Source organism: Arachis ipaensis, chromosome B7 (assembly GCF_059453495.1).
Source record: "Arachis ipaensis isolate K30076 ecotype BB chromosome B7, ASM5945349v1, whole genome shotgun sequence".
Taxonomy (NCBI): domain Eukaryota; kingdom Viridiplantae; phylum Streptophyta; class Magnoliopsida; order Fabales; family Fabaceae; genus Arachis; species Arachis ipaensis.
In genome coordinates this window covers 46434354-46461648 of record NC_142442.1, presented here as the reverse complement: position 1 = coordinate 46461648, position 27295 = coordinate 46434354, and the positions used below count along the sequence as shown (strand labels likewise).

The 27295-nt window shown below is 37.5% G+C and overlaps 1 protein-coding gene and 1 non-coding gene across 2 annotated transcripts in view; both read left to right on the top strand.

Annotated features, from left to right (window-relative positions):
• LOC148551026 (uncharacterized) overlaps positions 1 to 23894 on the top strand; it is a 64588-nt gene extending 40694 nt beyond the window's left edge. The window contains exons 3-5 of the mRNA XM_088494697.1: positions 21689 to 22031; positions 22311 to 22412; positions 23859 to 23894. Coding sequence (XP_088350823.1) covers positions 21689 to 22031; positions 22311 to 22412; positions 23859 to 23894 — 481 coding nt within the window. The remainder of the gene's footprint in view (positions 1 to 21688; positions 22032 to 22310; positions 22413 to 23858) is intronic.
• On the top strand, positions 13068 to 13175 carry LOC148551027 (small nucleolar RNA R71). Its single transcript, XR_015893518.1, has one exon. It is a non-coding gene; the product is annotated as a small nucleolar RNA R71 (small nucleolar RNA).
• Positions 23895 to 27295: the final 3401 nt, after the last annotated feature.

The window sequence follows — 27295 nt, the reverse complement described above, 5'->3', positions numbered from 1 at the left end:
AACCTAAACCAACACAATCCACATATTCACACTCAACCAAATTCAAACCTACTTCATCTACACATTCCAACTCAAATACATTAATTCAACATTTCAAAACCTCATTTTCCACTATTCCATCAATCCTTACAATTTTTACACATTCTATACATATTATCCATTCAATCTCATGCATTAGCACACAATTCAGTCATCACTTACTGTCCTTACCTTTTTTTGGTCTCCATCCCAAATTCCCCAATTCAATACATAATTCATAAACATATAATCATCATCCAAATCATCAATTTCCACAACACACCAACTATGCAAAATCATACAATTCACATTCCAATCATTAAGTACCACAACATATCATCTACACATATCAATACCAACCAAATACACAATCCAAACCTAATTCTCTGGGCATCTAGCCTAGAATTTCATACTACATTATACAGTATTTAAATGAAACTCAAACTGTACCTTTTGGAAGTCAAAGTCAGGCCTCTCACTTGTGAATCTCCCCTAAACCTTAGCTTTAAACTTTACCAATGAGCAATTTAATGCCTCAAACACCACTTTACACTATTTTCATACGATATATACATCACTCAATACACTAGGATTTTCAAAAATCATCATAAATATAAGAGAAGCGGTTCTTACCTTTTACCCACTAAGTTGTATCATGAAGCTCAGCTAGAACACATTCTAGAGTAACCCTAAACCATCAAAATCACAAGATCTTTCTAAAAACACAACCCAAAATATGAAATTTAAAGGAAATCAAAACTTGGGCATGAGTTTCAATGTTCCTTACCACAATACCAAGATATATTTGAAAAGCTCGATGAGGATGATGCATGATCGCAAACGGCTCGTCGATTAGAGCTCCAGAAAGGAAGTTATGGTGATTTTAGTGTTTATGGAGCTTAAGATTTCTCCCTTCACTTCTCTTCTTTCATTTTAGCATCAAACACAACAAATGAGGGTTGTGGTTTCTGAATTGCTTTAAGTGTAAGGTATATATATGTTGGGTTTAGGCTCAATTTGGGCCCGGTTATATGGCCCGTTTGGCCCAACTTTGGGTCAAAACCTTTAAGATTAACGTTTTAATGTGCATTTTAATTATTTTTTACCATCTCACTTACAATTTCAACTTTTTAACCTTTCTAACTGATAATTAATTTTTTCAGCTGCAGTGCTGGACAAATCTCAGCCGGTACTGCCGGTCAAATTTTCAGTGTACGTTTTTACATAGAAAACTATGTTCTCCGACTCAAAAAAATTCACTGAGTCCAAAAATCGTATTTAAATTGTCTAATTACGATTACTAAATTCTCCAACTATTTTTTTACATTTATTTTATTTCTTAATTAATTACAGTTTGACCGAATTTTACAATTATTCTCACACATAAGAGAGTAATCAACCAAAAATTAAGGTAAGGAGAGAAAATACAAATCTAAATTTTCATAGCATCTCTAACACTCACAACTTGAAAATTTGGAAGTAATGCACCTACACTAAAGGGAGCATTTCGCCAAGATAGAAGGCATTTAGAAAGAGGCTAAAATATAGTTTTCACATAGCTTTCAAGCTATCATATTTTTTCTCCGTCAGGAGGTTACATTGTATATCTTTCTTTATCAATTTATCTTTTTTTTTTATTTCTCATGGTAAAAGGCAATTTGTGGAGCATTTGAAAAAGTTATTTGAGAGAAAAAACAAAGCAGGTTAACTTGGAGAAAAAAGCCATTATTATGTCAAAATTCTTTTGATGTAATTTCTGTTTTGTAATCATGATGAGCCTAAGAGGTTTTTCATGCTAAGTTGGGTGAGCACTTAGTATTGAGAGTCTAAAGGGTGAACCTAGCTAAATCAAGCTTGATTTATTCGGGATAGGATTAAGAAGAATTCTAAAAAATTGATGTTTGTAATCTTTGAAAAATATAGTAAAAATTCTACCATAGTTATAGTAGAGACTAGATATAGGCTATGTTACACAAGATAATTGAACTAGGATATATGGATATATTCTTTCTCTTTTCTGTTATGTTTTTTATTTCATTCATTGTAAGATAAAAAGAAATTGTCCCTGCATAATCGATATCACAGATAAAGCAAAAACAAAGTCACATAATCTATTTTGGAGTTTAAGTTTAAAAATATAAAAAACAATTCTAAATTCAACCCCTTTTTCTAGGCCAGTGAAACTTTCAACTAATAAGTACTATCTTCCCTTCCATTTGTTTGTCCTTCCCTTTTGAAAATTAGCACTTCCACTCGATTTTTCTTTTTCTTTTTTCAATTCTTTGTGTACACTTAGAACAATGTCTCAAATGGAAAGGCAATCAGCAGCGTAAAAGTTTTTCAAATCTAATTACAAAAAGTACAAACTGCACAAAAAATTTCGAGGCTTAGTTATTAAATAAATTAACATAATGGGATCGTAGCTACTATAGGAAATTGGAATCAAAGTAGTTGTTTAGTAGAAGAAAAACCTAATTATACATTAGACTTAGCTTGTTCTTTCAGATTATAAAAATTAATTCAACCAAACTCAAAAATATATTCATCTACAAGATTTGATCATGTATATTATATGACGACACGTAAAAGGAAAAGAGTATGAGAAGATATATATGTGGCAACTACACAAAAAAACAAAAAAAAACGCAGGTACAACTTATGATTATTGCAACTCAGGAAGAATTTTATCTAGTCCTTCTAAATAGATATCAACTTCCGTTTATCTACGAAATTGAGAATTCTTATTCAACTGTTGGTTTAGAGTTAGTAAGCTCGTTTAACACAACTCTATTTTGTAGTGTATTACTATAAAGTCTTTCTTGTTCAGTATTTTTGTCGAACCTCATTCTCCACAATTCTTTCCCCCTGTTTTGAGCAATAAAGAAAAGGAGAAAAAATAAAATAAAAATGATTTGTCTATTATCAAATTGTGCTTTGTTGAATCAGCAAGCAATCCGAATACACACAAGCTTTTCTTGCAATAAACAACATATAAAAGAAGGATTACCATAAACATAAAGAATGGGGAAAATTGCATGTATTAAAATGTTTAAAAATTACTATTTTTATCAATTTAATTAGCACACTTGTTAGCTAATTTGTTTCTAATCAATGTAACTCTTAAATCACCGACTCTTTAAAAGTATAAACTACTCAATGTATTTTTTTTTCAATTGATAACCTTAACTATTTGTGTCTTCAAAATATATGTTAATTAAATCCTTAAATATTTAAAGCTACTACATTCCACGTCAAAAGTGCATATACAAAACAGAAGTTAGAATTAGATGAAAATCGATGAAAATCGGGAATTCTTAGTATGATAAAGGTGGACATAGGTAATATATATATAAAGTTCCAAAAAGTAGGAGGCATTCTTAAATAAACTTTGACATTCAGAATTATAAAAAAATAAACTAAACCAGAAAATAGGTAACCATCTAAGGTTCTCAAGTTTTGACTCTAATCCGAACTCACAATTTATTTTTTGTCTCATTAAACTCTATAATTCACTTTCTGTCTCTTTCAACCCTCCGAAACATCAGTAGAACAACCTTCGTCCCTCTTTCACTAGACAAGAGATCTCTCAGTTGCAAACACATACAAAACAGACAAAGAAAACACAGGTAGAATGCATATACAGCAGGTAGAACATATAGCAATTGGACATAGTAAATCAAATAGGCAAACTTAAGTAATGCAAACTCAAAAAAAACAATCAAATGCATATGATGCATGCCTGCCCTATGGCCAATGAGTCTCATCTGTTGGTTATAAAGCCAACTTGACATGTTCGGTAGCTAACCCTGGACAGAACACCAAATACGGAGCAAGTGGGACCCAAACCACAACCCTTACGGAGAGGAATTCACTCTAGCTCAATTTATTTTTTGATACAACAGTTAAAAAAATCACTCTACTTCTTTTGTTTACACTTAAGTTTTAGAAAAAACAATGAAATTTTATCCATAAAAAATTGAAAATAGTAACTACAAGGTTTAGAGATTTTTATACCTCTTAACTTCAAAACCTTAACTCATACATTCTCTAAGATAAAAAATAAAAGTGAAATAAAGTGAAAAGTAAAAAAAAATAAATCTTAAAATAAATACTAATAAAGTGATGTATATTTAATTCAATTTGGCTAATGATAATCTTCAATGCAACTCAAAAATAGTAGAACATCTGGTTGTCCATAATTATTAACTACTATCTTAATCAATTCTTGATGCATATCTTGAACAAACGATTTATCCATATTTATAAAATCTTCTTTTATTCTCTTAAATGTTGATCTTGTAATTATACTAATTTGCATATTGATGGACTTTTTCCAAACTCAGCAAGTGCATCGAATTGTATCAAGTAATACCATGGGAGTGGGTTATCGTTCCCACCAGGATTAATGGACAGAGCAAGTAATAGTTAATTGATTATTCTAATTAGACAATTAAAAATTAGGTTTTAGAGGTATTCAGTATTAAAAACAGCGAATTAAATGAAAGCATTTTGTAAACGATTGAGAAAGTAATACGAATAAAAACGTTAAGGCTTCAGAGATGTTTAAACTTTAGGAAAATTACTTTTCACTGTCTACTTTGATCATGCAAGGATGTATCCATTGTAAACCCTAATTAATCAAACCCCAATCCCTTGATGATTCAATTTCTCTTAACGTAACAAACCGTTAATTCCTTGATCAATTGATTATGATAAGAGGTGAGGCATGTTTACTGATTCAAAACCACACAATTCTTAAGAATTAAACCTAGTTGATTTCATGTCACTTATCAAACCAGTTTTAAAACTTAAAGAATTATGATAAGTTTTTAAACTTAATTCTAATAACCAACTTTTCCAAGGTGATAATAGAATTCAAATCATATTAGAATTATTTCTCAATACATTCAAATTCTTGTGATGAAGAACGAAAACTTGCTTATTAAAAAAACATCAATGCAGTAATCAAAAGTAGAAAAGCAATAACATTAGTCCATTAAAGTCAACAGGGCTCCTAACCTTAACTGAGGAGATTAGTGACTCATAGTGCTTGAAAACAAAAATAATCAATTGAAACGGCTACTGGAAGAGAGCTCACGTGTGTGTCTCTCACTCCTTTTAAATACTAACCCTAAACCTAAAATTTAGAATTCAAAACTAAATCAAAGGAAAACAGAATCCAATCTAATCCAATTAAGTCTTCTCATATAGTTTTCCTTCTCAATTTAAGCTATTGGTGATTCTCTTCATAATTGGCAATCAAGGCTTGATATCGTGGACTTGTGCATAATCTTGGATCATCAAATTAAGTGCTTGAAGTTTAGAGAGATTGGTGAAGAATTTGGGAGGCCATGAGAGTTAGCCCATGAGCTGCGTTAGATGCATGGCTTGTGCGTTGAATGCAGGACCAAAAATTTGGGTTCCTTAAGCCTCTGTTGATGGTGCGTTGAACGCAAGGGAGGACTAGAGGTTGCATTGAAGGCAAGAGAATCTGCGTTAAACGTATGGACATTGAACATTGATCACAGGGATTGGTTGCGTTGGCTGCATGGTTTGGCGCGTCAAACGCATGGTGGAGGCTTTGTTGCGCTGAGCTGTGTTGAATGCAACATGGTGGTGCGTTGAACACAGGTGATGGTGCGTTCAACGCAGGGTTGGCTTAGCATCCAAGGACTATCTATTTTGGCTGCGTTGAATGTAAAACATAGTCTAACCGTAATTGATTAAATAATAAATTAGATATGAGCGAATATGGTTAGAAAATTTGACAATTGGAATTTGGTAATTTAAATATGATATTTGGACTCAGTAAATTTTTCTGAGTTGGAAAACATAGTTTTCTGTGTAAAAATAAACACTGGAATTTTGACCGGCAGTACCAGCTAAGATCTGTCTGGTACTGCAGCTGAGAAAATTGAATATAATTAAATGAGTTTAAGGAATTATGAATTATAACTAGGGAAGGTAGAAATATTTAAAGTACGATTTAGAGTGCTAATCTTAAAGGTTTTGGCCCAAAATTGGGCCAACGGACAAAAATAAGTGAACCGGGTCTAAGTGGGCCCAAGACCCAACATAAACATTAGTTATGAGCATTTCAGCTCATTTTTCCTAAAGAATGGGGTGCGGGACGCTGAATTGGGAAGGGAGGAAGAAGAGAGGAGACCCTAACTCTCTTTGTCCTCAAATCACCATAACGTTCTCTCCGGAACTCCGATTGAAGAGTCGTTTGTGGCCACGCGTTGCTCTTTTCATCCTCTACAATTTTATCTAATTTTTGTAGTGAGTAATCTACTATACTCTGCCCAGTTTTCGTTTTCATCTTTAAATTCGAAATTAGCATGGGTTTTGAGGAAATCTTGTGATTTTGGTTGTTTAGGAGTGCTCTAGTATGAGCCATGGGTGATATTCATCACAAACTTCAGTGGGTTAAGGTAAGAAATCCTCCAACCCTTGTGATTTATCAATTTCATGAACCCTAGGTTAATGTATATATGTGAAATTGGTTATGTTAGTGTATTTGGTAAAGTTTGGTGCACAATTGGGAGATTGGTGTTGCTTGAGGAGCTTTGGAGAGGCTTAGAGCTAAGGTTGGTGGAGACTTCCTGGTGCACGAAATTGTGATCATCAATGGCGCCAACAACTTGGTGCGCACAATTGTAATCTCAACTCTTTATCACAACTCCGCACAACTAACCAGCAAGTACACTGGGTCGTCCAAGTAATAAACCTTACGTGAGTAAGGGTCGATCCCACGGAGATTGTCGGCTTGAAGCAAGCTATGGTCATCTTGTAAATCTCAGTCAGGCAGATTCAAATGGTTATGGAGAATTGATAATTATAAAATAGAATAAAGATAGAGATACTTATGTAATTCATTGGTAGGAATTTCAGATAAGCGTATCAAGATGCTTTATTCCATCTGAACCTCTGCTTTCCTATTGCCTCCTTCCAACCATTCATACTCCTTTCCATGGCAAGCTTTATGTTGGGCATCACCGTTGTCAATGGCTACTTCCCGTCCTCTCAGTGAAAATGTTCCAAATGCGCTGTCACCGCACGGCTAATCATCTGTCGGTTCTCGATCATGTTGGAATAAGATCCATTGATCCTTTTGCATCTGTCACACGCCGAACAATCGCGAGTTTGAAGCTCATCACAGTCATCCCTTCCTGGATCCTACTCGGAATACCACAGACAAGGTTTAGACTTTCCGAATCTCAAGAATGACTGCCAATAATTCTAGCCTATACCACGAAGGTTCCAATCTTATATTAGAAACCCAAGAGATACGCATTCAAGCCATTGCTAGTAGAACAGAGGTGGTTGTCAGACACATGTTCATAGGTGAGAATGATGATGAGTGTCACGGATCATCACATTTGTCAAGTTGAAGAACGAATGAATATCTTAGAGAAGAAGCAGGCGTGAATTGAATAGAAGAACAATAGTAATAGTATTAATTCATGAAGAACAGCAGAGTTCCACACCTTAATCTATGGTGTGTAGAAACTCCACCGTTGAGAATACATAAGAACAAAAGGTCCAGGCATGGCCGTGAGGCCAGCCCCCAAATGTGAAAAGGTCTATGAAAGTATGATCAAGTGTGTAAAATACAATAACAAAAGGTCCTATTTATAGAAGACTAGTAGCCTAGGGTTACAGAAATAAGTAATTAATGCAGAAATCTTCTTCCGGGCCCACTTGGTGTGTGCTTGGGCTGAGCATTGAAGCTTTCATATGTAGAGACTTTTCTTGGAGTTAAACACCAGCTTTTGTACCAGTTTGGGTGTTTAACTCCAGCTTTTATGCCAGTTCTAGCGTTTTGACGCCAGAATTTTTGTGCTGACTTGGAACGCCGGTTTGGGCCATCAAATCTCGAGCAAAGTATAGACTATTATATATTGATGGAAAGCCCAGGATGTCTACTTTCTAATGCAATTAAGAGCGCGCCAATTGGGCTTTTGTAGCTCTAGAAAATCCACTTAGAGTGCAGGGAGGTCAGAATCCAACAGCATCTGCAGTCCTTTTTCAGCCTCTGAATCAGATTTTTGCTCAGGTCCCTCAATTTCAGCCAGAAAATACCTGAAATAACAGAAAAATACACAAACTCATAGTAAAATCCAGAAATTTAATTTTTATTTAAAAACTAATAAAAACATAATAAAAACTAACTAAAATATACTAAAAACATACTAAAAACGATGCCAAAAAGCGTATAAATTATCCGCTCATCACAACACCAAACTTAAATTGTTGCTTGTCCCCAAGCAACTAAAAATCAAATAGGATAAAAAGAATAGAATATACAATGAATTCCAAAAACATCTATGAAGATCAGTATTAATTAGATGAGTGGGGCTATTAGCTTTTTGCTTCTGAATAGTTTTGGCGTCTCACTTTATCCTTTGAAGTTCAGAATGGTTGGCTTCTATAGGAACTCATAATCCATATAGTGTTATTGATTCTCCTAGTTAAGTATGTTGATTCTTGAACAAAGCTACTTTATGAGTCTTGGCCGTGACCCTAAGCATTTTGTTTTCCAGTATTACCACCGGATACATAAATGCCACAGACACATAACTGGGTGAACCTTTTCAGATTGTGACTCAGCTTTGCTATAGTCCCCAATTAGAGGTGTCCAGATCTCTTAAGCACACTCTTTTTGCTTTGGACCATGACTTTAACTGCTCAGTCTCAAGTTTTCACTTAACACCTTCACGCCACAAGCACATGGTTAGGGACATCTTGGTTTAGCCGCTTAGGCCAGGATTTTATTCCTGTAGGCCCTCCTATCCACTGATACTCAAAGCCTTGGATCCTTTTTATTACCCTTGCCTTTTGGTTTTAAGGGCTATTGGCTTTTTCTGCTTGCTTTTCTTTTTCTTTCTTTTTCTTTTATTTTTCACCATTTTTTTATCTTTTTTTTCTCTTTTTTTTTTTCGCAAGCTTTTCACTGCTTTTTCTTGCTTCAAGAATCAATTTTATGATTTTTCAGATCATCAAATAATATTTCTCCTTTTTCTATCATTCTTTCAAGAGCCAACAATTTTAACATTCTTAAACAACAAATTCAAAAATATGCACTGTTCAAGCATTCATTCAGAAGAACAAAAGTATTGCCACCACATCAAAATAATTAAACTATTTTAAAATTCGAAATTCATGTACTTCTTTTTCTTTTTCAATTAAAAACATTTTTCATTAAAGAAAGGTGATGGATTCATATTCATAACTTTAAGGCATAAATGATCATGTAATAAAGACACAAACATAGATAAACATAAAGCATAAAATTTCGAAAAATAGAAACATAAGGAACAAGGAAATTAAAGAACGGGTCCACCTTAGTGATGGCAACTAGTTCTTCCTCTTGAAGATCTTATGGAGTGCTTGAGCTCCTCAATGTCTCTTCCTTGCCTTTGTTGCTCCTCTCTCATGACTCTTTGATCTTCTCTAATTTCATGAAGGAGGATGGAATGTTCTTGGTGCTCTACCCTTAGTTGTCCCATATTGGAACTTAATTCTCCTAGGGAGGTGTTAATTTGCTCCCAATAGTTTTGTGGAGGAAAATGCATCCCTTGAGGTATCTCAGGAATTTCATGATGAGGAATTTTCTCATGCCCTTGTCCATGAGTGGGATCTCTTGTTTGCTCCATCCTTTTCTTAGTAATGGGCTTGTCCTCATCAATGAGGATGTCTTCCTCTATGTCAATTTCAGCTGAATTGCAAAGGTGACAAATAAGATGAGGGAAGGCTAACCTTGACAAAGTAGAGGACTTGTCCGCCACCTTGTAGAGTTCTAGGGATATAACCTTATGAACTTCTACTTCCTCTCCAATCATGATGCTATGAATCATGATCGCCCGGTCTATAGTAACTTCAGACCGGTTGCTAGTGAGAATGATTGAGTGTTGGATGAACTCCAACCATCCCCTAGCCACGGGCTTGAGGTCATGCCTTCTTAGTTGAACCGGATTTCCTCTTGAATCTCTCTTCCATTGAGCGCCCTCTTCACAAATGTCTATGAGGATTTGGTCCAACCTTTGATCAAAGTTGACCCTTCTAGTGTAGGGGTGTGCATCTCCTTGCATCATTGGCAAGTTGAATGCCAACCTTACATTCTCCGGACTAAAATCTAAGCATTTCTCCCGAACCATTGTAAGCCAATTCTTTGGGTCCGGGTTCACACTTTGATCATGGTTCTTGGTGATCCATGCATTGGCATAGAACTCTTGAACCATTAAGATTTTGACTTATTGAATGGGGTTGGTGAGAGCTTCCCAACCTCTTCTTCGAATCTCATGTCGGATCTCCGGATATTCACCCTTTTTGAGTTTGAAAGGGACCTCGGGGATCACCTTCTTCTTGGTCACGACTTCATAGAAGTGGTCTTGATGCACCCTTGAGATGAATCTCTCCATCTCCCATGACTCGGAGGTGGAAGCTTTTGCCTTCCCTTTCCTCTTTCTAGAGGTTTCTCCGGCTTTTGGTGCCATAAATGGTTATGGAAAAACAAAAAGCTTTAGCTTTTACCACACCAAACTTAGAAGGTTTTCTCGTTCTTGAGCAAAAGAAGAAAGAAGAGAGTAGAAGAAGAAGAAATAGAGGAGATGGAAGGGGCTTAGTGTTTCGGCCAAGGGGGAGAAGTAGTGTGTATGTTGAGTGAAAATGAAAGAGTGAAGATGGATTTATATAGGAGTAGAGAGGGGGGTATGGTTCGGCCATGATGGGTGGGTTTGGGAGGGAAAGTGGTTTGAATTTGAATGGTGAGGTAGGTGGGGTTTTTTGAAGGATGGATGTGAGTGGTGAAGAGAATGGTAGGATTTGATAGGTGAGGGGTTTTTGGGGAAGATGTATTGAGGTGATTGGTGAAGGGGGGAAGAAGAGAGAGAGATGAGGTAGGTGGGGATCCTGTGAGGTCCACAGATCCTGAGGTGTCAAGGATTTTTTATCCCTGCACCAAGTGGCGTGCAAAACGCCCCTTTCTGCCAATCCTGGCGTTAAACGCCAGGTTGCTGCCCATTTCTGGCATTTAACGCCAGCTTCTTGCCCTTTTCTGGCGTTAAACACCAGCTCCATGCCCATTCTGGCGTTAAACGCCCAGAATGGTGCCAGGTTGGGCGTTTAACGCCCATTCTGCTGCCCTTACTGGTGTTTAAACGCTAGTAGGCTTCTCCTCTAGGGTGTGCTGTTTTTTATTCTATTTTTCAGTTTGTTTTTGCTTTTTCAATTGTTTTTGTGACTTCACATGATCATCAACCTATAAAAAACATAAAATAAAAATAAAAAATAGGGATTTAACATAGATAAGTAAAATTGGGTTGCCTCCCAACAAGCGCTTCTTTAATGTCGGTAGCTTGACAGTGGCCTCTCATGGAGTCTCACAGATACTCAGAGCATGATGGTGGCCTCTCAACACCAAATTTAGAGTTTGGTTGTGGCCTCCCAAAACCAAACTTAGAGTTTGAATGTGGGGGTTTTTTTTGACTCTGCATTAAGAGAAGCTTTTCATGCTTCTTCTCCATGATTACAGAGGGAGATCATTGAGCTTTAAACACAAGGGAGTCCTCATTCACTTGAAGGACCAATTCTCCTCTGTCAACATCAATCACAGCTTTTGCTGTGGCTAGGAAGGGTCTGCCAAGGATGATGGATTCATCCATACACTTCCCAGTCTCTAAGATTATGAAATAAGCAGGGATGTAATGGTCTTCAACCTTTACCAAGACATCCTCTACAAGTCCATAAGCTTGTTTCCTTGAATTGTCTGCCATCTCTAATGAGGTTCTTGCTGCTTGCACCTCAAAAATTCCTAGTTTCTCCATTACAGAGAGAGGCATGAGGTTTATGCTTGACCTTAGGTCACACAGAGCCTTTTCAAAGGTCATGGTGCCTATGGTACAAGGTATTGAGAACTTTCCAGGATCTTGTCCCTTTGGGGATAATCTCTGCCTAGTCAAGTCATCCAGTTCTTTGGTGAGCAAGGGGGGTTCATCCTCCCAAGTCTCATTACCAAATAACTTGGCATTTAGTTTCATGATTGCTCCAAGGTACTCAGCAACTTGCTCTTCAGTAACATCTTCATCCTCTTCAGAGGAAGAATACTCATCAGAGTTCATGAATGGCAGAAGTAAATTTAATGGAATCTCTATGGTCTCAGTGTGAGCCTCAGATTCCCATGGTTTCTCATTAGAAAACTCCATGGAGGCCAGTGGACGTCCATTGAGATCTTCCTCAGTGGAGATCACTGCCTTTTCCTCCTCTCCAGGTTCGGCCGTGTGGGTCATGGTGATGGCCTTGCACTCTTTTTTTGGATTCTCTTCTGTATTGCTTGGAAGAGTACTAGGAGGGAGTTCAGTAACTTTCTTACTCAACTAACCTACTTGTGCCTCCAAATTTCTAATGGAGGACCTTGTTTCAGTCATGAAACTTTGAGTGGTTTTGATTAGATCAGAGACTATGGTTGCTAAGTCAGAGTGGCTTTGCTTAGAATTATCTGTCTGTTGCTGAGAAGATGATGGAAAAAGTTTGCCATTGCTAAACCTATTTCGTCCATCATTATTGTTGTTGAAGCCTTGTTGAGGCCTCTCTTGATCTTTCCATGAGAGGTTTGAATGATTTCTCCATGAAGGATTATAGGTGTTTCCATAGAATTCTCCCATGTAATTCACCTCTTCCATTGCTGGGTTCTCAGGATCATAAGCTTCTTCTTCAGATGAAGCTTCTTTGGTACTGACTGTTGCTGCTTGCATTCCAGACAGACTTTGAGAAATCATATTGACTTGTTGAGTCAATATTTTGTTCTAAGCCAATATGGCATTCAGAGTATCAATCTCAAGAACTCCTTTCTTTTGACTTGTCCCATTATTCACAGGATTCCTTTTAGAGGTGTACATGAATTGGTTATTTACAACCATTTCAATGAGTTCCTGAGCTTCTGCAGGTGTCTTCTTCAGATGAAGAGATCCTCCAGCAGAGTTGTCCAATGACATCTTAGACAGTTCAGACAGACCATCATAGAAGATACCTATGATGCTCCATTTTGAAAGCATGTCAGAAGGGCACCTTCTGATTAATTGCTTTTATCTTTCCCAAGCTTCATAGAGGGATTCACCTTCCTTCTGTCTGAAGGTTTGGACTTCCACTCTAAGCTTACTCAATTTTTGAGGTGGAAAGAATTTTGCCAAGAAGGCATTGACTAGTTTTTCCTAAGAGTTCATGCTTTTTTTAGGTTGTGAATCCAACCATGTTCTAGCTCTGTCTCTTATAGCAAAGGGAAAAAGCATAAGTCTATTGACCTCAGGATCAACCCCATTGGACTTGACAGTGTCACAGATTTGCAAGAATTCAGCTAAGAACTGATGAGGATCTTCCAATGGAAGTCCATGAAACTTGCAATTCTGTTGCATCAGAGAAACTAATTGAGGCTTAAGATCAAAGTTGTTTGATCCAATGGCAGGGATTGAGATGCTTCTCCCATAGAAGTCAGGAGTAGGTGCAGTAAAGTCACCAAGCACCTTCCTTGCATTGTTGGCATTGTTGTTGTTTTCGGCTGCCATGTCTTTTTCTTGTTTGAAAAGTTCTGTTAGGTCCTCTATAAAGAGTTGTACTTTAGCTTCTATTAGTTTTCTCTTCAAGGTCCTTTCAGGTTCAGGATCAGCTTCAACAAGAATACCTTTGTCCTTGCTTCTGCTCATATGAAAAGAGAAGAAGAAAGTATGGAATCCTCTATGTCACAGTATAGAGATTCCTTGAAGTGTCAGAGGAAAAGAAGAATAGAAGGAGAAGGTAGAAAGAGAAGAATTCGAACTTATCAAGAGGGATAGAGTTCGAATTGTTGATAGTGGAGGAGTGTTAGTCCTTTAAATAGAAGGATGTGAGAAGAGGGGAAGAATTTTCGAAATTAAAGTAAAAGATTTTGAAATAATTAAAAGAAATTTTGAAAATTTGATTGGTGATTTTCGAGAATTAAAGTTGGGAAAGAAATTAAGTGATTTTTGAAAAAGATTTTTGAAATTAGAAATAAAAAAGATATGATTGAAAATTATTTTGAAAAAGATGTGATTAAGAAGATATGATTGAAAAGATATGGTTTTAAAAAGATATGATTGAAAGGATATAATTGAAAAACAATTTAAAAAGATTTGATTTTAAAATTAATGACTTGGCTAACAAGAAATTTAAAAGATATGATTCAGATATTAAACCTTTCTTAACAAGAAAGCAACATACTTGAAATTTTTGAATCAAATCATTAATTGTTAGCAAGTATTTTCGAAGATAGTAAAAAAATGGAAAGAAATTTATTTTGAAAAGATATGATTGAAAATATATGATTTGAAAAAGATTTGATTTTGAAAACTTATGAAAACTTGAAAAAAATTTGAATTAAAAACAAAATCTTCCCTCTTATGTCATCCTGGCGTTAAACGCCCAGAATGGTATCCATTCTGGCATTTAACGCCCAAAATGCTACCCTTTTGGGCGTTTAACGCCCAGCCAGGTACCCTGGCTGGCATTTAAATGCCAGTTTTCCTTCTTCACTGGGCGTTTTGAATGCCCAGCTTTTTCTGTATAATTCCTCTGCTGCATGTTCTGAATCTTCAATTCTCTGTATTATTGACTTGGAAAGACATAATTTTGAAAAATTTTTGGATTTTTAATGATGAGGAACAATCAAAATGCAATTAAACATGGAAAACTAAGATCAAATTCATAATGCATGCAAGGCACCAAACTTAAAAGTTTGTATACTAAGGACTATAACAATTTGAAAAATGCATGTGAGAAACAACTAAACACACAAAACAAGAGAATTTAAAGATCAGAGCAAGGAAATCATCAAGAACATCTTGAAGATCAATGACGAACATAATGCATGTAATTTTTGAAAATTAGAAGAATAAAGACATGCAATTGACACCAAACTTAAAATTAGACACTAGACTCAAACAAGAAACATAGAATATTTTTTATTTTTATGGTTTTATAAAATTTTTTTGTGATTTTTCAAAAATTGAGTGGAGAAGAAAAGAAAGGGATTCAAAATTTTTAATAAGAATTCCAGGAATCATTGCAATGCTAGTCTAAGAGTCCGGTCCAGGAATTAGACATGGCTTACTAGCCAGCCAAGCTTTCAAAGAAAGCTCCGGTCCAAAACACTAGACATGGCCAATGGCCAGCCAAGCTTTAGCAGATCATTGCTCACAACAGCAAAATTGATAGAAATCAACAAGCTCTTGTGATGATAAGTTGAAACCTCGGTCCAAAAGATTAGACATGGCTTCACAGCCAGCCAGACTTCAACAAATCATCATGAAACTCTAGAATTCATTCTTAAAACTCTGAAGAACAAAATAGAAAAAGTTTTTTGTATTTTTGAAAAAAAATTTTCGAAAATAAAAAGTAAAAAGCAATAAGATGAGCCGTCAGTTGTCCAAACTCGAACAATCCTTGGCAACGGCGCCAAAAACTTGGTGCACGAAATTGTGATCATCAATGGCGCCAACAACTTGGTGCGCACAATTGTAATCTCAACTCTTTATCACAACTCCTCACAACTAACCAGCAAGTGCACTGGGTCGTCCAAGTAATAAACCTTACGTGAGTAAGGGTCGATTCCACGGAGATTGTTGGCTTGAAGCAAGCTATGGTCATCTTTTAAATCTCAGTCAGGCGAATTCAAATGGTTATGGAGAATTGATAATTATAAAATAGAATAAAGATAGAGATACTTATGTAATTCATTGGTAGGAATTTTAGATAAGTGTATGAAGATGCTTTATTCCTTCTGAACCTCTGCCTTCCTATTGCCTCCTTCCAACCATTCATACTCCTTTCCATGGCAAGCTTTATGTTGGGCATCACCGTTGTCAATGGCTACTTCCCGTCCTCTCAATGAAAATGTTCCAAATGCGCTGTCACCACACGGCTAATCATCTGTCAGTTCTCGATCATGTTGGAATAAGATCTATTGATCCTTTTGCGTCTGTCACACGCCCAACAATCGCGAGTTTGAAGCTCGTCACAGTCATCCCTTCCCGGATCCTACTCGGAATACCACAGACAAGGTTTAGACTTTCCGGATCTCAAGAATAACCGCCAATAATTCTAGCCTATACCACGAAGGTTCCAATCGTAGATTAGAAACCCAAGAGATACGCATTCAAGCCATTGCTAGTAGAACATAGGTGGTTGTCAGGCACATGTTCATAGGTGAGAATGATAATGAGTGTCACGGATCATCACATTCATCAAGTTGAAGAACGAATGAATATCTTAGAGAAGAAGCAGGCGTGAATTGAATAGAAGAACAATAGTAATTGTATTAATTCATGAAGAACAGCAGAGCTCCACACCTTAATATATGGTGTGTAGAAACTCCACCGTTGAGAATACATAAGAACAAAAGGTCCAGGCATGGCCGTGAGGCCAGCCCCCAAATGTGAAAAGGTCTATGAAAGTATGATCAAGTGTGTAAAATACAATAGCAAAAGGTCCTATTTATAGAAGACTAGTAGCCTAGGGTTACAGAAATAAGTAATTAATGCAGAAATCTTCTTTCGGGCCCACTTGGTGTGTGCTTGAGCTGAGCATTGAAGCTTTCATATGTAGAGACTTTTCTTGGAGTTAAACGCCAGCTTTTGTGCCAGTTTGGGCATTTAATTCCAGCTTTTATGCCAGTTCTGGCGTTTTGACGCCAGAATTTTTGTGCTGACTTGGAACGCCATTTTGGGCCATCAAATCTCCGGCAAAGTATGGACTATTATATATTGATGGAAAAGAGCGTGCCAATTGGGCTTATGTAGCTCCAGAAAATCCACTTCGAGTGCAGGGAGGTCGGAATCCAACAGCATCTGCAGTCTTTTTTCAGCCTCTGAATCAGATTTTTGCTCAGGTCCCTCAATTTCAGCCAGAAAATACCTAAAATCATAGAAAAACACACAAACTCATAGTAAAGTCCAGAAATGTGATTTTTATTTAAAAACTAATAAAAACATAATAAAAACTAACTAAAATATACTAAAAACATACTAAAAACAATGCCAAAAAACGTATAAATTATCCGCTCATCACTTCCCAAGAAGAGGCTCAATTGGTTTGGCTACAAGAGGTACGGTTTAAGTTTCATTTAAGTACCGTATGGTGTGATGAGAATTCCTAGGCTAGATGCCCCTAGGATTAAGTTTGGATTGTGTGAATGGTTGGTGCTAATATGCATAGTTGATATGTAATGTAAATTAATGGTCGGTTTGAAAATTGTGTGGATTTGTATTTTGGTGTATTGAGAATTTGATGAATTGGACAATGAGTATTGGTTTGTGGAATATGCAATTAAATTGTGAATTTGGGCCGGAGGCCGTGAATTTTGGGCCAGAGGCCGAAAAGAGGTAAAGAAGGTAAGTTGACGTGTGTATTGTGTGATGATATAAGTAATTGGATGGATTTTATATATTGAATGTGTGAATAATTGGTTTGGTTATTGAATAATATGTTTGAGGAATTGAAGTGTAAAATTTGATGGTTTTGGGTGAAATTGTGTAGATGACGTAGGTTTGATTTTGTTTGAGTGTAATTATGTGAATGTGATTGGGTTGTGGTCATTTGGATAAGTGGAAATGAATTTGGCTTGGGAACATTGGAAAAATTGGTGATTTCTATGTTTGGGTAAAAACTGATTTTTGACCAACTTTGGCGGTCCATAACTCGGTCCACAAAGTTTGGAATTCATCAAATTTGGATTTTTATGAGAGTTTATTTAACAAACTTTCCAACGGTTTAGAAATGGTTGAAAAAAGAATTTTGTAGAAGAAGTTATGTGTGTTGGAAGTTTGGGGTTTGAAACTGTGAATTCTGCAGCTTTTTAACTTAGTAAAATTTTTGGCAGAATGCACTCCCACGCGTAGGCGTGCCCGACGCGCACGCGTCATTTTCAAATGTTCACTACCCATGCGTGCGCTTGGCCGATGCGTACGCGTCGATGTGCTGATCCAATTGCCTAGCCAAATTTCCGAGAGTTGTGCGAGCATTGCGCTGGCTTTGTGCGTGGGGCACAAAACGCACCCACGCGTATGCACAGCTGATGCGTACGCGTCGCTTTGTTTTTCTGATCCCACCCGTACGTGTGGGCGACACGCACACGTCACTTTGTTTTTCTGGTTTTCACGCGTGCGCGTGGGCAGCGCACACGCGTGACCCTATTTTCACCCCAAGGTTGATTTTTGAGTTTTCAAAGCCAAATTTCAGACTTCTGAGTCTCCATTCGCACCCTTTATGTCCTAGATCTTTATAGTATACATAGTAATAAAAAGAAGCTAGGACATGTGATAACTTGTAGTTGAAGTAAGTGATATTAATAATGAGTTATGTTTAATGATGACTGTATGAGTTGTTGAGGGTGATGATAGAAGTGCGGTGTATGCCGTGAGCCAAAAGGCTGTATTTGATAACGATTATTGGCTGGTTATGGGTTATGCTATGAGTTGGATGGCTATGATAAATATTGATTTTTGGCTAGTTATGGGTTATGCCATGAGCCGGATGGCTATGATAAATATTGATTTATAGTTGGAAATGAAAATATAGCTTTGAATGATTGCTTTATCTTGAGCTCTTTTTCTAGAAAGTGCGACCCCAGAGAAATAGAGGAAGGTGAGGATCCCTTTCTTTGTTCTTCTTGGTATTGTAAAATCGCCCCCAGCGAGATGGTGGGAAGTTAGGATCCCCTCCTTGGTTCCTCCTGGGCATATGAGAACGTACCTCCTGGGTAGATGCAAGGGTTGTGGTTGCGCCCCACTTGCTCCAGGTTGGTTAGTATAGAGGCTCCCCGGGTAGACGCAAGGGTTGTGGTTTTATCCCACTTGCCCCGATTATTATGAGTGATGTATAAATGTACAATCATGCGATGTATAAATGACGATATGGTCATAATGGATGATTATGGAATGTTATGAATGAATGAGTAATGATTATCTGAGATACTAGTTTCCCTGGATGAAAGCAGTGACTAGCCACCACGTGCTCCAGGTTGAGACTCGATACTCTGCTGACCCTATGTCGTATGGCCGAACACTGTGAAAGTTCCAGATGAGGTTGCCCCCGTGGATAAACACCAGTGTGGGTGTTGTGTCGATAAACACCAGTATGAGTGTTGTATGATTATAATTATGATCATGATTATGATTGAGAATAACTTTAGTTGGAGATGCACGACAGAGGTACAGTCCAATGGTTAGCTACCAGGACTTGTCGGGTTGGCTATATAACCGACAGATGATATCATCAGCTATAGGGCAGGCATTCATCATTTGCATATGTTTGAATTGTTTGGATTTGCCTATTTTTTTTTATTGTTATATCATATACGTTATGTTACCTGATTATATGCTACTTGTTCTACTTGTACTTTAATTGTGTATTACTTTCCTGTATTGCTTGTGTTTGTATAACTGAGAGGTCCCTCATGCTGGTGTCAGTGGACGCTGAGAGCTGTTCTTGATGAGATGAATTGATGATGTGACTGAATAATGATGATGATCATTGAATGAGATAATTTGAGCTCCCTGGGTAGATGATGCGTGAGCATCTTTCCTATCTTTTCCTAGTGAATTTGCATCTAATTTGTTGAGTTTAATTAAGAATTAATTATATTTTAGGTACTATGGATGCTATTTTGAGTTTTGTGCAATTTTATTTATTTTAGGTAGCATTCGGATGGATTTGATGAAGTTTCTGCAGAGAAAGAGATGAAACCAAGGAGATGACCAGCGAATACTGACGCGGACGCATGGTTCACGCGATCGCGCAGAATGGAGGAGATCGCAATGACGCGATTGCGTGCCTGACGTGAACGCGTGGACAAGAATCTGCACAAATGACGCGAACGCATGGACGACCCGGACGCGTCACATGCGCCACGTGCAGAAAATGTTGAAAAACGCTGGGGGCGATTTCTGGGCTGTTTTGACCCAGTTCTTAGCCCAGAAATCACAGATTAGAAGCTGCATAATGGACAAATCAAGTGGTCCTACTCATCAGCTGAAGACTTCTTAATTAATTCGAATTTAAATTCAAATCTTATTTTAGGAAAATATATTATTTTAATTTTAATTTTAGAAATTTGATTTTTAAATTATTAGGATTAGTTATAAAAGAGATCCCAATAGGGTGGTTCTAGGGGAACATTCCACAACATTATTCCATACAAATTTATATTCCGTATTCCATGAGCAACTAATCCTCCACTATTAAGGTTAGGAGCTCTGTCTATTGTATGGATTGATAATATTATTTTTCTTTTTTAATTCATGTTTTGATTTATATTCAATAATTGTTTTCGTTCTTTATTTTATGACTTTGGGTGGAACGGAAGTATGACCCATGTTCTATTTGAGTTCTTGTAAAACTTGGAAAAGCTCTTTACTTGAACAATAGCTTGAAAACATATTATCCTAAATTTCTAATTGTTTGTATTTAACAGGATACGTGACATATAATCCCTTTATTTTTGGATAATTAGGATTCTTGTGGCATATAAACTAGAATTTGATCATCACCCTCTAATTGGAATTAATTGACCAAGGAATTGGCAGTTGATGAATTTTAGAAGAGACTAGGAAGGTCTAAGGAATTAGGGTCTAGTCACAAATAGTTTGCCATGAATTAAATCTTGCATGATTAAAATAGTTAATAAGAAAAGTCAATCCAGAAAATAGATAACTCTAAAACCTTAACTGTCTTCTCCATATATTATTCCCAACTTTATTACTTGCCCTTCTTTAATATTTTTGCTATTGTTTAATGTCTTTGAACTCCCAAAACTATTTTCTATTTGTCTAACTAATCCTATCAAACGCTATTATTGCTTAATCCATCAATCCTCGTGGGATCGACCCTTACTCACGTAAGGTATTACTTGGTACGACCCGGTGCACTTGCCGGTAAGTTAGTGGGTTATAAATTCCGCATCAAGTTTTTGGCGCCGTTGCCGGGGATTTACTGTGATTAACAACTATTTGGTTTTTGATTGCTTAGATTAGATAATTTTTCTTTATTATTATATTTTTTTATTATTAATTTTTATTTTGCATTTTGACGTTATTTTTTTTTTCTTTTACATTAATTTTTTTTCTTTTACGTTATTTACTTTCTTTTCCTTTTTGTTTATATCCCCCCTCCCCTGTTTCATTTTTCGTTCTTTCTTTTTATTATAAAAAAATTAATTAAATAAATAATTAATACTAATAATTTTTCTTAATTTCTGAAATTAAGTTTGGTGTCCTCTATTTATTTTTATTTTAATGTTTCCTGTTTATTTTTATTTTTAAAATTTTAAAATTTTTATTTATTTAGTATTTTTGTTTTATTATTTTACACAAGTTACCTCACAAGGACTTCTCTGCACTCTGACGTAGAGAGTCCCATCTTTTCTTGTCTTCTGGTTGTTTATGCGCAGGAACAGAGACAAAGATCATCTCTTAGACTTTGATCCTGAACCTGAAAGAACTTTCAGGCGACGTTTACTACAAGCAAGACTTTGCAAGGCTGCAGAATCCACTATGGCAAATAATAATGCTAATGCCAATGTGGTAAATCCGAATGGGGATGATCAACAGAGGAGAGTGCTTGGCTCTTATTCTACCCCTACTGCGGATCTTTATGGAAAAAGTATCGTGGTGCCTCCAATAACTGCAAACAACTTTGAGTTGAAGCCACAATTGGTCACCCTGGTGCAGCAAAACTGCCAGTATCATGGACTTCCTCATGAAGATCCAAATCAGTTCATATCTGATTTTCTGCAAATATGTGACACTGTGAAGATAAATGGAGTAAACCCAGAGGTGTACAAACTCATGCTTTTCCCATTTGCTCTGAGGGATAAAGCAAAGCTATGGCTAGATTCCCAACCAAAGGAGAGTCTGAATACGTGGGAAAAGGAAGTTACGGAGTTTCTCACTAAATTCTTCCCAACAAAGAAGCTGACTAAGCTTAGGTTGGAGGTTCAGACTTTCAAGGAAAAGGAGGGTGAAACTCTTTATGAAGCTTGGGAGAGATACAAGCTACTGACTAGGCAATGCCCTCCGGACATGTTCTCCAAGTGGATCCAACTAGATATTTTTTATGAAGGCTTGGGTGAGATGTCCAAGATGAGCTTAGATACCTCTGCAGGCGGTTTATTGCACAAGAAGAAGACACCATAGGAGACTATTGAGCTAATTGAATTGGTTGCAAGCAACCAATATTTATATTCATCTAACAGGAATCTTGTGAACTCTGAGACCGCTCAGAAGAGAGGCGTGCTGGAAGTAGAAGCTGTTAATGCTCTTCTTGCTCAGAACAAGCTTATGTCTCAACAGATAAATCTACTTACTAAACAGATGGGTGGCATGCAAGTCTCAGCTATCAACACTCAAAATCCACCCCAAGATACCTCCTATGACATGGCAGGTAACTTTGTGCAAAATGATAATTATGATTATGCTCAACCCTCTTCTGAACAGGTGAATTACATGGGGAGTGGTCCTAGAAATCCCAACAATGATCCATATTCTAAGACATACAATCAGAGGTGGAGGAATCACCCAAATTTTGGGTGGAGAGATCAACCTCAGAGACCTCAGAACTTCAACAATAGTTCTCAGGGCGGTTTTTAACAGAACAACTATAATAACTGCCAATTTCAGTCTCAGCAACAACAACCACCTCAGCAGGCAAATTCTAAATCCCAAGAAGATTCTAAGTGGGAGATGATGATGAGTTTTGTGCAAGAAACCAGAGCCTCCATTAGAAACTTGGAGGTGCAAATGGGTCAAATGAGCAAGCAATTACCTGAAAGGTCTTCAAATACATTCCCTGGTGATATAGTGGTGAACCCAAGAGAAGATTGCAAGGCTATTCAATTGAGAAGTGGTAAGGTAGCTGGTTCTGAGACTAAGGTCAATGAAGATCTAGTTGAAAAGGAAGCTCCAGAGGAGAAGAAGGAAGAAGTAGAGCACGCCCCTCCTAAACGTGCAGACAACCCATTTCCTGACTCTCTTGACACTTATCCCACCTTACCAAAGGCCCCTGAATACAAGCCAAAAATGCCATATCCTCAGAGGCTTCAGAAGGCGTCCAAAGAAAAGCAATTCTCTAAATTTTTAGATGTCTTCAAGAAGCTGCAGATCAACATTCCTTTTGCAGAGGCTCTGGAGCAAATGTCTCTCTACGCTAAATTTATGAAACAGATGTTGACCCACAAGAGGAATTGGAAGGAGCAAGAAACAGTGGTGCTAACCAAGGAATGCAGTGTTATTATTCAACACACCCTTCCTGAGAAGATGCCAGACCCAGGGAGCTTTGTCATTCCTTGCACCATTAGAGAAGTCGGCATTCAAAGAGCTTTATGTGATCTTGGAGCTAGCATCAACTTCATGCCACTTTCAGTGATGAAAAGCTTCAAATTGAGGAGGTAAAGCCTACTCGTATTTCTCTTCAACTTGCTGATCTTTCTATTAAATTACCTGTGGGTGTAGTTGAAGATTTACTTGTTAAGGTAGGACCATTTATTTTCCCTGTTGATTTTGTTATATTAGACATGGAAGAGGAGGTAAAACCCTCTATTATACTTGGTAGACCCTTTTTAGCTACAGGTAGAGCTCTGATTGATGTGCAAAAGGGTGAATTGACCCTGAGGGTCAATGAAGAACAGGTGGTCCTAAATGTTTTTGAAGCCCTCAAGCACCCCAATGATTCTGAGGGGTGTATGAAAATAGATGTTATTGAACCACTTGTTCAAGAAGTACTCGAAACTGAGGTACTTGATGATGTTCTGGATCCTATTTCTGAGTGTGAATTAGTTGAAGCTGACAATTCACCACCCCAAAAGAAGCTGATGAACACGCCAATCAAGGAGGAGGAAGCCCCCAAGCTTGAGCTCAAACCCTTACCCCATTCTCTGAAATTTGTGTTCTTGGGTGGAAATAATTCATATCCAGTAATTATTAGCTCTTCCCTGAAGCCTGAAGAGGAAGAAGCGCTTGTTTCAGTGCTCAAGAGCCATAAAACAGCTCTTGGGTGGACCATTAGTGACTTGAAAGGGATTAGTCCAACCAAGTGTATGCATAAAATCCTCCTTGAAGATGATGCCAAACCAGTTGTGCAACCACAAAGGAGACTCAATCCAACTATGAAAGAGGTGGTCCAAAAAGAGGTAATGAAGTTATGGGAAGCAGGTATTATTTACCCTATTTCTGACAGTCCTTGGGTAAGTCCTGTGCAGGTAGTTCCCAAGAAAGGAGGGATGACAGTGATCAAGAATGAAAAGAATGAGCTTATTCCTACAAGAACAATCACAGGATGGAGAATGTGCATAGATTACAGGAGGCTCAACACTGCTACAAGGAAGGATCATTTCTCCCCCCCCTTTCATTGATCAGATGCTTGAGAGGTTAGCTGGTCAAGCTTTTTATTGTTTTCTAGATGGATATTCTGGATATAATCAAATTGCAGTGGACCCAGCATTCACATGCCCCTTTGGAGTATTTGCCTACAGGAGAATGCCATTTGGACTATGCAATGCTCCAGCAACTTTTCAGAGGTGTATGCTTTCAATTTTTTCTGATATGGTTGAAAAGTTTATTGAGATATTTATGGATGACTTTTCTGTTTTTGGTAATTCTTTTGAATCCTGCCTTAAACATTTATCTCTTGTCTTGAAATAGTGTCAAGAATCAAACCTTGTTTTAAATTGGGAAAAATGCCATTTTATGGTTACAGAAGGCATTGTTCTTGGACACCGGATTTCAAGTAAGGGAATTGAGGTTGACAGAGCAAAGGTGGAGGTAATTGAAAAATTACCACCACCAACTAATGTTAAGGCAATTAGGAGTCTCTTGGGTCATGCAGGATTTTATAGAAGATTTATAAAAGATTTTTCTAAAATTGCTAAACCATTGAGCAACCTTTTGGTTCTTGATTTTCCTTTTGTCTTTGATTCTGATTGTCTGCATGATTTTGAAACTCTGAAGGCAAACCTTATCTCTGCTCCCATTATAGCTCTCCCTGACTGGGATTTACTATTTGAGTTAATGTGTGATGCTAGAGATTTTGCTATAGGAGCTGTTTTAGGACAGAGGCATGGTAAGCTTGTACATGTCATTTACTATGCCAGTCGTGTGTTAAATGATGCTCAAAAGAATTACACAACTACAGAAAAGGAATTATTAGCTGTTGTGTATGCTGTTGATAAGTTTAGGTCCTATTTACTCGGTTCTAAGGTTATTGTTTATACTGACCATGCTGCTTTGAAGTACCTTCTAACTAAACAGGATGCTAAACCAAGATTAATAAGATGGGTGTTGCTCCTTCAGGAGTTTGATATTGAGATAAAAGACAGGAAAGGGTCAGAAAATCAAGTAGCTGACCATCTCTCCAGAATTGAGCCTGAAGCAGGAGTACAACCACCCACAGCTGTGACTGAGACATTTCCAGATGAGCAATTGTTCCTCATTCACCAAGCTCCATAGTTTGCAGACATTGCAAATTATAAGGCCATGAATTTTATTCTAAGGGAGTACAGCAGGCAACAAGTAAAGAAGCTATTAACTGATGCAAAGTACTACATTTGGGAGGAACCATACCTTTTTAAAAGGTGTTCAGACGGTATAATCAGGAGATGTGTTCCAGATGAAGAAACACAGCAGATTCTTTGGCACTGTCATGGTTCTGAATATGGAGGCCACTTTGGTGGTGAAAGGACAGCTACAAAGGTCCTTCAGAGCGAGTTCTACTGGCCTACTCTCTTCAGAGATTCAAGAGAATTTGTGAAGCACTGTGACAGATGTGCAAAAGCCACAAATCTCCCTGCCAATCATGAAATGCCACAGCAGGGGAGTCTTGAGGTTGAGTTGTTTGATGTGTGGTGTATTGATTTCATGGGACCTTTCCCACCCTCACATTCAAACAACTATATTCTAGTGGCAGTTGATTATGTGTCCAAGTGGGTGGAAGCTGTGGCTCTACCCACCAATGATGCCATGGTGGTAATGAGCTTTCTTCAGAGATATATCTTTAGCCAATTTGGTGTCCCAAGGACACTCATTAGTGATAGAGGAAGTCACTTCTGTAACAGACAGCTAGATTCTCTTCTGCACAGATATGGAGTCCGTCATAAGGTGGCAACCCCCTATCACCCTCAGACAAGTGGACAGGTTGAAGTTTCCAACAGGGAACTTAAGAGGATTCTAGAGAAGACCATCAGTATTTCAAGAAAAGACTGGTCAAGGAAGCTTGATGATGCTCTATGGGCCTACCGAACAGCATACAAGACTCCAATTGGCATGTCCCTATATCAGTTGGTCTATGGCAAAGCCTGTCACTTGCCAGTTGAGCTGGAGCACAAGGCTTATTGGGCAATCAGGTACCTGAATCTTGATTCAGAAGCTGCAGGAATTAAGCAGATGCTTCAGTTGAATGAGCTTGATGAATTAAGATATTCAGCCTATGAGAATGCCAAGCTCTATAAAGAGAGAACTAAGCTACTGCATGACAAGAAGATTGCCATCAGAGTCTTTGAGCCAGGACAGAGAGTACTTCTATATAATTCACGGCTCAAATTGTTTCCCGGAAAGCTGAAATCCCGATGGTCAGGACCATTTGTGGTTACCAGAGCTTCACCGTACGGCCATGTAGAAATACAGGAAGAGAATTCTGACAGGAAGTTTACAGTGAATGGCCAGAGGCTGAAGCACTACCTTGGAGGCGAGATCGATCGACAGAGGTCCATTCATCTGCTGAACTAGCAGAACTGACCATCAAGCTAGTGACGTTAAAGAAGCGCTTGTCGGGAGGCAACCCTATAATTTCGTATCCTTAGTTATTTTTCGTAATAGTAGTTTTCTTACTTGTTGGTTTTTATTAAGTTCTTACTAATTTTCTGATCATGCAACGATTTTATCACAGGAACCGAACACCTCAAGCTATTTAAAAAAAAAAAAGGGGCACACGACGCGCCAGCGTCATTGACGCGAAAGCGTCAATAATGTGTGCGTGAATGATGAGCGGATATTTTATACGCTTTTTGGGGGTAATTTCATATAGTTTTTAGTATGTTTTAGTTTTTTTTTAGTTTATTTTCATTAGTTTCTAGGCAAAATTTATATTTCTGGACTTTACTATGAGTTTGTGTATTTTTCTGTAATTTCAGGTATTTTCTGGCTGAAATTGAGGGAGCTGAGCAAAAATCTGGTTCAGGCTTAAAAAGGACTGCTGATGTTGTTAGATTCTGACCTCCCTA